The sequence below is a fragment of the Melanostigma gelatinosum genome (genome assembly GCF_949748355.1).
Source record: "Melanostigma gelatinosum genome assembly, contig: SUPER_10_unloc_2, whole genome shotgun sequence".
NCBI classification, from domain to species: Eukaryota; Metazoa; Chordata; class Actinopteri; order Perciformes; family Zoarcidae; genus Melanostigma; species Melanostigma gelatinosum.
Window position 1 is genome coordinate 64,888 of NW_027635323.1, and position 12,049 is coordinate 76,936.

The following is a 12,049-nucleotide window of genomic DNA, read 5'->3' on the forward strand; positions in this document are numbered from 1 at the left end:
TTCAGTGTTCCAGGTCAGTTTTGTTTTCTTGACTATCCGCGAAACCAGCGCCTCCACGAATACCTGAACTGACCTTTTCTTTAGTTCTTCCTGTGCTGTTGCACCTGGCCAAGGTTCAGAAAGTTCATCAGCTGAACACACCCCCTCTGTCTGTGATGTTTCTGCTCTATCCATGGAGATTGTTTCCCGAACCTCCTTTCCACACATGAAGATGTTGGAGATGGCTTTGCCCACAGAAGAGAACTTGCAGCCTGTGTTGGGCTTTTTGGGTTGTGTCAGGGACATGATTATCAGTTCATCATTCAAATGATGAGGTTTCTGTTTATCCATTGCTAATGTCATTGTAGTCATTGTCAATGTCATTGTAGTCTAACTCTCTGTAAGGATCTCAGTCTGTGATTATCACTCTAAACTCAGGCACTGGGGTACTATGACAAGTGTCTGTGAAAGACATCAACGGCGATCACGTGACGTCACAGAGATGACACACAGAGGTTCTAGAACACAGAGGTGAAGCACAGGGGTTCTAGGTTCAGGGGTTCATAGGGGGTCTAGCGACATCAAAGGCGATCACGTGACATAACAGAATCCCGAGACAGAACGCAAACAACGGACGCAGCGCATCGTTCTATTTCAAGCCTTTGTGACATCACGTGAACGACACGTGATGCACGTCCGTTGTACAAAACGTGTAAAAAAAAACCCAAAACGTTTAAAATAAAACGTGTAATTTTCCTGATTATGCTTACATACTTTTACTGAAGTTTTGTTTTAAATTTTTACAATATTTCTACATGTTTACATCAGTGGGAATGCAGTATATAAGCACTGAACTATAGGGGCAGCATAGTGTCTCACGGCATCCAATCTACCGAGAAAAAAGAAGAAGAAGAAGAAGAAGAAGAAGAAGAAGAAGAAGAATCAATTATCACGAAGAAGAATCCTGTCAATCCTCGTGAAGCGGGAATTTGTAGCCCACTATCATGGACTGGTAAAGTTCAAGTTCAAAGTTCAAAGTTCAAAGTTCACTTTATTGTCAAAGTTTCCACATGTGTTATGCATACAGAAAATTCGAAATGCCGTTTCTTGCAGTCCCACAGTGTAATATAGACATGACATATAACATATAATAGAATAAAATAGAATAAAAAAGGAAAAAAAAAGAAAAAGTTAAGAACATAAGGGCCTAGTTAAAGGATTAACAAGTAGCAGCAGAGAATAAAAAGTGACTGGTGCTGGATGAGGGAAGGGTGTGTGAGGGGGGTTTATGTTCGTAGCAGCAGAGAATAAAATTTAAATAAATAAATAAAAAAAGTGACTGGTGCTGGATGAGGGAAGGGGTGTGAGGGGGAGTAGATGTCCTGGTATGTTCCATTTGAGGCAGTGGGGAAAGGTGGGTGAGGGGGAGGGTAGAGAGGTCAGGGGAGATATGGCAGAGATGGCAGGGGGGGAGAGAGGGGGGGCGAGAGGAGAGAGGGAGGGAGAGAGTTCAGCATCCTGACCGCCTGGTGGAAGAAGCTGTTCCTCAGCCGGGTAGAGCTCGAACGGAGACTGCGGAACCTTCTCCCTGAAGGCAGGAGGCTGAATGACATTTCACTGGATTTTAAACATGAATCATCTTATACACATGTTGGAAACATAACATAATGGAAATATTACTGTTACTGCAAATGTACTCATTAAGGTATAATTATTAAATCAAGTGTTCCACCATATAAAAAATGCAGACGAATGGGTATACATTAAAAAATATAATTATATAAATTATTACATTTTTACTATATTTTGCCACTAGGAGCGCCCAACGAACAAGTGTCCGAAGGAGCAACTGAACAGTAAACTGTTCCGACTATTAGAAGAGCAACTGACGGATAAACGCCGTTGAAGGATATTTAACTAAGAGTAACGGTCAAGGTAGGATATATGTGTATATGATATTATTTTAAGGCTAAATATAACTACGCCAGAGTAGTAGTACTGCAATAGCAGTAGCACAAGTTAGCAGGTGGTTAGCATCATGCTAGCAGGCCGCGGAGCCTCGTGTTTTCTTGGTTGAGTAGAGCGGGACAGAGGAGCCTCGACGCGGCTTCGTTCTGGTAACAAACTCACGGTTAGACAAAAATAAATTGTAATTGTTATTAAGCTTGTGGAACTTAAATAAGCAGCTTCTACGCACAGCTTGTGTCGTTATGTTCACATAGAGCCTTGTTTATATTTGTTTTACACAAGGTAACGGTAGCTAATCTTAAATATATTTAAATTGAATTAGCTAACGCTAACTAGCATATTTATTGCTAGTTACCAAGCTAATCTGCTCTGACACACAGTTTAATTTAATTTGGGGGTGATTCTTAAATGGTTATTGTGAATGCTGCGATGCCCTAACATTAAGTTGGAAGTGAGTAACGTTACTGTGTTTTTAGCCTGAAAGCTAATATGCAAGAGTTTGCTTTTTCATGCACAGAAGCAGTGTTTTGCATGCGAACACGTGGCTGTTATGATGTTCTTATTAATAAGCGTTAAACACTAAAGCGTTAACATAAATAGTTCACTAAAATAAGAGAGATGCTACGTTGAATCTGCAGAAAAGCAGACTATTGAAAGCGAAACTTAAAAGTTTCACTTGTTTTAAAGAAAAAGTTTCTGCAGGTTAATCCTCCATTTATGTACATTTGATTGTATCCTGAAATGGTGAAGAAGGAGGCTAAATGTGACGTCTTCTTCATCAGATCTATTTCGTGAAGTCAGAGCTGCAGAGACAAGTCCAGGCATATTTCTCCTGCACGTGTCGTAATGTAAACTTTTAAACAGCTGACTGACTCATGCATGTTAGTCAGCTGTGAACCAGTCAGTGTTTCTGTACAGTCACTCAGACTGATGGCCAGACATATTCACCCGAAATGAGGGAACGCATGAGGTTGAGTCTGGACATGTGGTGTTCTGAAGAAAAAAAAAGTATATATATATATATATATATATATATATATATATATATATATATATATATATATATATATATATATATATATATATATATATATGAACCAGTCAGTGTTTCTGTACAGTCACTCAGACTGATGGCCAGTCAGTTTTTTTTTTTCCCCCATTTTTATATTTTCCCATATAACATGGATTATTTCAAATATATATATTTTTCCATTACTATTACTACCATCCACTACTCTTGCAGGCTTTCCAGTCAGTCTGCTGTTTTGAAATGTATTTAATAAATTAAAAACCTATGTTTTAAATGTTTTTTGGGGTGGGACTAAATTTAATTAATTGGGGAAATGATGAGTTTATCATTGGATTGTTTTCTACTTCTCCATTCCCCTTGAAGCCAGAGGAGGACGGTCCTGGATTTAGCACTCTTTGGCCCTGGTTCACACTAGTTCGTGTCATTACTGTGGTTAGCCTGGTTATCTGATGGTTGACAGCGATGAGTCATCCTGGACTAGTACCGTCATGTCTACAGCTGTGATAAAATCAGCTGCTGCTGACTCAGCACTGAGTGGCCCTGTCAGGCTCTGATAGGCGCTAGGCTGGGCCACTTGGGCTGGTCTAGTCCTGACATGTCTGAGCAGGTCTATAAGAGTCTGCTGCTCTGATCCACTCTGACTGCACTCTCTTCTTCCATTGCACAGGATGCACTGCTGATACTTCTACTCTGTATATACCGGTAAGACTTTCATTTATATCTGATTTATGTCAAAAAAAGTACAGAAACAACCCGTAGCATTTATTTAATGTAATATTTTATAAGCGTAACCATTTTTTTCCTGCTTGCTGTCGGCGTCATTTTGGTTGTAAATCTAAAATGATAATTTTATCAGTTAATGAATCCATCCACTTTCTAGCGCATGTTTAGGTTCTATATTTCTAGTTTTTCGTCTTACTGTGTCATACAGATGTTAAATAGTATTCTATGAGGTTCTAACTACCGGTTTGTGTCTTTCTGAGCAGAAACCATCAGCGTCACAATGTCTGCTGATCAGGAGCTCAACACAGACGACGACGACAACAAACTGGTGAGGGAGACTAGTTAACTCAGTCACTGGTTGTTTCAGGGTTTGAATGAACTTTAACCTCTGTCTGTGTGTGTTTAGGTGAGACCAAAGGTAGAGTTCCAGACTTTGCTGCGAGATGCAGGCGCCACGAAAGAAGTTTTCACCATGAAGGAGGTACAAAAAACTGCATTTATACAGTCAGGAGCTGATGTTCTGCATGTCTCCCATGATGCATCTGTGATGGTCTGTCTCACAGGTGATGTTCTACCTGGGTCAGTACATCATCCAGAAGCAGCTGTATGACCAGAAGCAGCAGCACATCGTCCACTGCTCCCAGGATGCACTGGGGCGGGTGCTGGGAGTCGACAGCTTCTCTGTTAAAGAGCCACGGTGAGAAATAAACACACACAGAACAGGAAGTAGATGATTAAAAGGCTGATTCATATAATAGTATAACACATGATTTATGTGTTTTCAGAGCTCTGTTCGCTATGATCACTAAGAACCTGGTGGCCGTGAAGAACCACGGTGGGACGGATTATTTCTCTCTGTTCTATTTCTCCTCTCTTCTTAGCTTCCTCTTTCCATCTGTCAGACTAAACCAGATTCTCTCTTTCTCAGAGTCGCCACCGAGCTCGAGTGAAGCTCACAGTGACACCCAGACCGACAGAGTGACAGAGGTAAGACGAATGATATAATGATAATACAGCTGGGAGCTTTGGATGTTTTAGGAGCGCGTCAGACATAATTGTTTTGTTTTGAGCATATTAGACTTTTGGGTTCCCTTTCCTTAGAATAAAGTCTACTATATCAACATGCATGAAGCAATGCTTGAAAATCCAATTTTTTGTAAGTAACAAACTTAATTCTGCAGAGTTTAGTAGAAGACTGCAACGCTTTAAGAACACGTAGCACACAGTGTCCTACAGGGAGTAAGATGGACGACGGTCACAGCTTTAAGACAGTCTGGTTTGAGTTGTAAACAATATTTTTAACACTGAATGTGTTTTTGCTTTTAGGAGGCAGCTTCAGAAAGTCGCTCTTCATCACCAGACGGAGGAGGGAGGAGGAGGAGGAGCTGCAGGAGCAGTGACCCAGGTGAGTTTCTCCTCCCGCCTCCTCATTATCGCTCATGAACACAGAACCTGTGATAAACTCTACTTCATCTCCTCAGGGCCCTCTGACAGGCTAGAGGGCGACGAAGAAGAGGAGAAGGAAGAGGGAGGGGAAGGAAGGAAGAGGAGGCGGTCTGACAGCTACTCCCTGACCTTTGACGACAGCCTGTCGTGGTGTGTGATTGGAGGCCTGGCGAGTGTTCGGGACAGACTCAGCAGCCAATCGTCAGACTCTCACAGCACAGTGAGTATTACACACACACTTTTATTTAGCTGATGTTGTATTTGGTTGTAACGGTGTGTGTTTTAGTCCGGGAGGTCGGAGGTCACGGTTGCAGCCTCGGACTCAGACAGCGACAACTTCAGCGTAGAGTTTGAGGTGGAGTCCGTGGACTCTGACGACTACAATGAAGACGACGCCTCTCTGTCTGCAGACGACCAGGTCAACACCCCGAACCTCTGAAGTTCTAACATTCAAGTCCTCCTCAAGACAACGTCATTATTTTCTATCCAAACAGTTTGAAATCAAAGCATCTCTCTGGTGAATCTGTTCCAGGTGTACGAGGTCACCATAGTTGAGGACAACGACTCCTTCGATGAAGACACGGAGATCACTGAAGCTGTGAGTCTACGCACCAACGCACACAATACAACGTGTTACACACTGTGGGTCTAAGTGTGTGTGTGTGTGTGTGTGCGCGTTGTCTCTCTCAGGACTACTGGCGCTGTGCCAAGTGTGACGATTAATTATTCCCGTCGAACTGTTAGCTTGTTATTTAGCCTGCTATTGCGGCTACTTTACTGTGTTAGCTGGTGGCTAACTAAACCGTTCATAATCAATGCTGATGCTAATCAGGATAAATGCTGGTTTGTGTACTATTGACATGTTTTAACCATCGCTAAACACGTGGTTCTCGGTCAGTTATTGGAGATAATATATATGTATGATCTGTTATTGATTACACAAAGTTTAAATTATCACCGCTGAATGAACTAACAACAAACAGCTGTTTATTGTCGTTAGTACAGTTGGTATTACTGTCTATCAGGGAGTGCTTTCAGCTGTTAATGAATAGTTAGTTAACTAGTTAGTTACGTTATGTATTAGTACTTAAGTGCATTTACTATTGTACAATACAATTTGAGGTACTTGTACTTCCATTTTCTGCTACTGTATACTTCTAATGTTACTCCACTACTCTTCAGAGGGAAATGTCGTAGTTTGTTACACAGATTATTCATTCAAAAATACAAATTAACAAATATATTATGATGTATTATTATAGTTTAAGATACTCAGCAGTATTCTTTAAAAGTAGCTCCACGGTTAGTGATGAACACATTATTGCATTCATATTTAAAATCTATCAAGATATTGTTTATGATTTAGAAATGAGCCTTTCTGCATAATGACTATAGGTATTCTTAGATACTTTTCACTGAAGTAGAATTGACTTGTAACAGAGTTACTCTACTACTTCTACTAAAGTACGTCTTCCAGCTGGTCGAACACATACGAGACTGCTAGAAACGTACAAAAGTACAGTTTCAGTGGTGAAACATTTGTCTCACATCAACAGAACTTCTTACGTTTCATTACAAGCAAAGAACTTCTTCTGCTTCAAGCTCAATACGTAAACGCTGCCACAATAAAGGGTTCTTTGACTAAAACACTCGAGTCCTTTACGGTCTTCCATCTAGAAGAAACTCAGAAATTAAGTTTATTTTACCATAACGTTTCATCATCTAATGAACATTAAAATATGAAATATAGGGATTTGATTCAAGTTTTTGTGCTGCAATGAAAGGTATTGAATAAAACGAAGAATGGTACATGATACTTTCAGTGGTAAGAAGTAGTATGTGTTGCGTGTGTATTTGCGTACTCGTCTTTCCTTCCAGGGGTCAGGGTGAGCTGCTGTCTCCGGTGGTTCGAGATGACGAGGTGACGATCGCTGCACGAAGGAGGAGGAAGACGACGGTGGCTTGTATCCTTCAGCTGGGAGAGACTGTGTGTGTTTAGCTTCAGGTTAAATGTCTTCAACTGGATTCAGACCATTGGTAGGATGTAAAAAGTTATGAATGCTCAAATACAACAAGTGTTTCTGTGAGGTGGAGACCTGTCAGCATTCATTAATGACGTCTGGGCCCCGTTCCACGTACGTGTCTAACTTAGTTAGCCGGATACTTTTCAGGATAAGATGATGTAGATCAGGCTTTTCGGTTCCACGAAGCAAGTTCGGCAAAATCACCATGGCAACGCATCCAAAAGCTTGAACCTGCTCCAGCGCAGGCTCAGTGACGGTAGCTGGATAAGCTGGTCACTCCCCCGGAAAACATGGCAGCTCCCGTCACATACGGACTTGCGCATATACTGGGGGTTATACGGGAGTTCCGGAAATGCATGTAAAGTGAGACACGCGGTGATCCTTAAAACCAGCGGAGCAAACTAAGAAGCCTCTGTTGCATTAATGTGCAGCTCCCTTCCTCAGAGATCCACTGATGAAGGAGGATATTAGTTAGATGAGCGTTTTATAGGGAGAGACTTCTTCCACATCGCCAAGATCCGTCATCACATCATGATGACTTCCTATACGAGCGCTATCCATTCTGCCCACAAGGAATCATTTATTTACAGAGCTTCTGGAGCAGACATTGAACACCACACGCCCAGCCGAGCACTGACTGTCTCAGACTGGATGCAGCCTTGTGCTGTTCTGCGAGTGCTACATTTTAGTACAGTGTCTGCGATGCGGAGAACATGGGGAAAGCCGCTGCATGCCGTGCTGTTCGTACAGTTCATTTGGCGCTTAATAAATGAATAAATGAACACATCCATAAGGATGTGTTCATTACATTATGGCACATATTGTGCTGACTCAGCATTCTGAATTGTGTGTGTGCTTAGTGTGTACTTGCTCTCATGTCCTCTTGATGGCTGGTTGCATACATGAGGTTAAAGCACTCATAATGATATGACTGTTATTAGTACACCAGCACATCATTACTGTAGAACATGATTAAGGTGGACTCATGATAAGAATAGAGAGAATCACACACTATTTCTTTTCACTGCTGCAATTGATTGAATGTCTGATTATGAATAATACACATACTGATCCGCCCATAAACAGATTCTCTCACACACACACATATTCAAACTAGTTCTATATGGTAATCTACACATACATATATATATATATATACACACACATATATGTATATATGTAATATATATATACATAGATATAGTAGGCTACATGATACATAAGGGCATACAGTACATATATCCTCATATTAATGAGTATCAGATCCTCGTTGGGCTTGTTTTTCTCTACTTATTCTGAAAGAGTTGAGATCATTATTGTCGCTGTAGATCTCATTGGATGATGCATCATGAAGTCTACTGCCAGCAGCACATTAAAGACATGTCATGTGATTGGTTGGGGTGATGAGGCATTAAAATTAGCTGATACATTTTCCCAACACTGACGCATTTAACTTGTCTGTGATGTTTTGCCGTGCTTCCTGTCTCGCCCTCGCAGCGGTGGCGGTGTTAGATTTTGCCGTGATTACGGTCTTGAAATCCTCATATGCGTTCATGATCATCTCCTGCTCGTCAGCGGAGTAAAAAGAGGCTCTTTCTGGCTCATAGGACATTTGATCGACTTTGCTGAAGCACTTACGTGGAACGGGGCCCAGAGCTGCCAGTGTTGTTGTTGTTTTCCTGACTGCTGGTCTCAGTCCCGTCGCCCAGCAGCCCCGTCCTGTCCACCGTAACACCAGCACGCTCCCTGCTGAGGAACACTCCTCTGTTCAGACAGGCTGGTACGACACACACACCCACAGCTGATTATTGTTGATCTTCTAACATCAAACATCTCCATATTTTACTAACTCCCCTCTCTCGCCTCATGTCTTTTTTTTCTCTCAGTAACTCCCAGAGTTCCAGATGTTTCCTCCATTTTGGCTCCGGGAGGCCGAACGCCTCGATACACACCCAGAAACGCCCTCAGCAGTATGGTGAGACACACACACACACACACACGGTCATTGGACATCATGCTGGAACATTTACAGTTTTCTTATCTTGCTGTGTACAAACTTTCTGGACAAACATGTCGAAAATTGCTCATTTCATTTTGCAATCTGTTCACGAGGACGTTTGCATGAATGGGATTTGATCGTTTGCATAACTGACATATCAGTTTCATTTCATATGTGAAAGAAAGAATCTACAACGTGCTGCTGTTCGTAGACGGAGGCTGGATGATCGACAACAGACAGGTAAGTGTTTACGACGCCACGCGTGAGAACCAAACGTTCTCTCAGGGAACCAGAAACTAAACCTGTGTTTCAACCAAAGGAACCAGAAACTAAATTTAGTTTATGTACGATATCGTCAGCTGCTTAAAAAGGCCCTTTATGTTCCTGGTTTAGCGCCTCTGGTTCCACAGTTCCTGGGTCTAAAATTTCAAGGAATAGTTTGCCATTTTGGGAATATCGCTTGTTCCCTTCATGGCGGAGAGTTCTCTGTATCTATGCATTCAATATAAAGCTGCAGTCGCAAAAGGATGCACATATGCAATCTAGACGCGGTTAAACTCGATTAGCGGGGCAGGAAATGTTAAAATCACCTCTTAATAGGCCTTAATAACATCTGAAATCATGGGATTTATTTTGTCTAATTGACTTATAGAAGCAATAAGTTGCGATTGTTTGCACGTTTGTTTGGTTCGTAAATTGTTTGTTCTGTGTTTTTCAGGACTCTGAGCCGGATTCCGAGCGCAGCCACCAGATGGCGGCGCTGCGCTCTCTGTGTCTCCCTCGCCTCAACTTCCTGCTGCTCAGCGTTCTGCAGAACTCCTCCAGAGACCAGGAGGCGCTGCGCCTCGCTGACATCATCTCATCGGACCAGCACCGCCTCTACCAGGTAGCTGGAGAGATTTGATCGGCCCTGTACGTTGAGTTATGGGAACAGTGAGTTCATGTTTCTGCCCACAAATTCAGGTTTTCTCCAAAGAGGAGCTGAGGAGGTTTCTCCAGAAGTTGAGGGAGTCGTCGCTCTCTCTTCTGGACCGAGGACTCGACCCGCTGGGCTACGAGTTACAGCCGTGTACACACACACACTGAGCAGTGTTTGAATCACTGTTGTTTTTTGTTGATCTTTTTCCCTCAATAAAAGCCTGTGTTTTCCTGCAATGGTTTTGTGTAAATTGAATTTGAAGGTCTTAATGATTCTGGTGCTATAGAGCTGTGAATGATCTAAACGCCAGAGCAAACAGTTCAATGTTGTTGGTGTTTTGTGGCTTCCATCTAATTAAATTGTGAGGACTACAGAGTTGTTTACGGATGATAAATGGACATGGGTTCATGATAAGAGCACAGAGAGCCTTTAATGTAATGCCACGGTATTCGGGCTACTGAAAAATGACGAGAGTTAAGTCATAAATATTACAGTAAGAAGTTAGATTTTAAGAGTATATTTGTCAAGGAAAAAAAAGTCATTTTGTGAATGAAGTCAGAATTGTTAGGGGGGAAACCATCACAATATTTCGAGAAGAAATTACATATTTTGAGTCTTAACATTTAGGCTTTTCACAGCAGGAAAAGCATTATTGATCACTTTTAAAATCCCTGTTTTCAAATTACCTGAGTTACATGCTGGCTTCTGCTATGACAATACATTAAAAGAGCAATTACAGTACCTCGAATGAATACAATATACACGATATAATAAGGTAATGTATATCATGTAATTGTAATAGGCACACACTACATGAAGTGTATACATATTAAACATGGATGTATCTTATGATATGGCGTGTAATAAATAAAAACAATGGAAATATTACTATTACTGCAAATTTATTCATATTAAGGTATTATTATGAGGACATCTGTCAACTTCTATCACAGTAGAAGTGATCAGATGTCCTAATAATAATAAAACTTCTACTATCACAGTAGAAGTTCACATGTCCTAATAATAATAAAACTTCTATCACAGTAGAAGTTCACATGTCCTAATAATAATAAAACTTCTATCACAGTAGAAGTTCACATGTCCTAATAATAATAAAACTTCTACTATCACAGTAGAAGTTCACATGTCCTAATAATAATAAAACTTCTACTATCACAGTAGAAGTTCACATGTCCTAATAATAATAAAACTTCTATCACAGTAGAAGTTCACATGTCCTAATAATAATAAAACTTCTATCACAGTAGAAGTTCACATGTCCTAATAATAATAAAACTTCTACTATCACAGTAGAAGTTCACATGTCCTAATAATAATAAAACTTCTATCACAGTAGAAGTTCACATGTCCTAATAATAATAAAACTTCTATCACAGTAGAAGTTCACATGTCCTAATAATAATAAAACTTCTACTATCACAGTAGAAGTTCACATGTCCTAATAATAATAAAACTTCTACTATCACAGTAGAAGTTATCAGTTGTCCTAATAATAATAAAACTTCTACTATCACAGTAGAAGTTATCAGATGTCCTAATAAGGAAGTTGGACCTCTGTGAAGGGGAGTGATGCCCAGATTAATTACAGGCTCTTCACTTGGTCCAGTTCAGATTTGTTTTTTCTGATATCCGCGAAACCAGTTCCTCCACGAATACCTGAACTAATCTGCGTTCTTTAGTTCTTCCAGTGCCGTTGCACCTGGCCAAGGTGGAGTATATGCGGCCCAATATTCTGAGTCAGATATTGAATGAGAATCTGCGGTCTTCAGTTCTTCCTGTGCCGTTGCACCTGGCCAAGGTGGAGTATATGCGGCCCAATATTCTGAGTCAGATATTGAATGAGAATCTGCGTTCTTCAGTTCTTCCTGTGCCGTTGCATCTGGCCAAGGTTCAGAAAGTTCATCAGCTGAGCACACCCCCTCTGTCTGTGATGTTTCTGC

General features: G+C 41.0%; 1 protein-coding gene across 11 annotated transcripts; it reads left to right on the forward strand.

Moving 5' to 3' along the window:
* Positions 1-961: 961 nt before the first annotated feature.
* Positions 962-10,324, forward strand: LOC306783946 (E3 ubiquitin-protein ligase Mdm2-like). 11 transcript variants are annotated; one of them, XM_079297356.1, is made up of 15 exons: positions 1,791-1,914; positions 3,645-3,679; positions 3,964-4,028; positions 4,107-4,181; positions 4,264-4,397; positions 4,486-4,535; positions 4,629-4,687; positions 5,027-5,105; positions 5,182-5,366; positions 5,433-5,564; positions 5,679-7,110; positions 8,867-8,950; positions 9,057-9,145; positions 9,331-9,409; positions 9,888-10,324. In XM_079297356.1, the coding sequence occupies exons 3-11, from the start codon at positions 3,981-3,983 to the stop codon at positions 5,796-5,798; spliced, it is 882 nt and encodes a 293-aa protein (XP_079153482.1). In that variant the 5' UTR covers positions 1,791-1,914; positions 3,645-3,679; positions 3,964-3,980; the 3' UTR covers positions 5,799-7,110; positions 8,867-8,950; positions 9,057-9,145; positions 9,331-9,409; positions 9,888-10,324. The 11 variants fall into 11 exon arrangements, with proteins under 11 accessions (XP_079153476.1, XP_079153482.1, XP_079153479.1 ...); XM_079297353.1 differs by having other exon boundaries at positions 9,351-9,409; XM_079297347.1 differs by having other exon boundaries at positions 9,355-9,409.
* Positions 10,325-12,049: the final 1,725 nt, after the last annotated feature.

Bases quoted from the DNA above. Each gene is read 5' to 3' on its own strand.
- LOC306783946 (XM_079297350.1), top strand. From the start codon at position 3,981: ATGTCTGCTGATCAGGAGCTCAACACAGACGACGACGACAACAAACTG. The intron at 4,536-4,628 runs GTGGGACGGATT...TCTCTTTCTCAG, and splicing joins GGTGGCCGTGAAGAACCACG to AGTCGCCACCGAGCTCGAGT. The intron at 5,106-5,181 runs GTGAGTTTCTCC...TCATCTCCTCAG, and splicing joins CTGCAGGAGCAGTGACCCAG to GGCCCTCTGACAGGCTAGAG.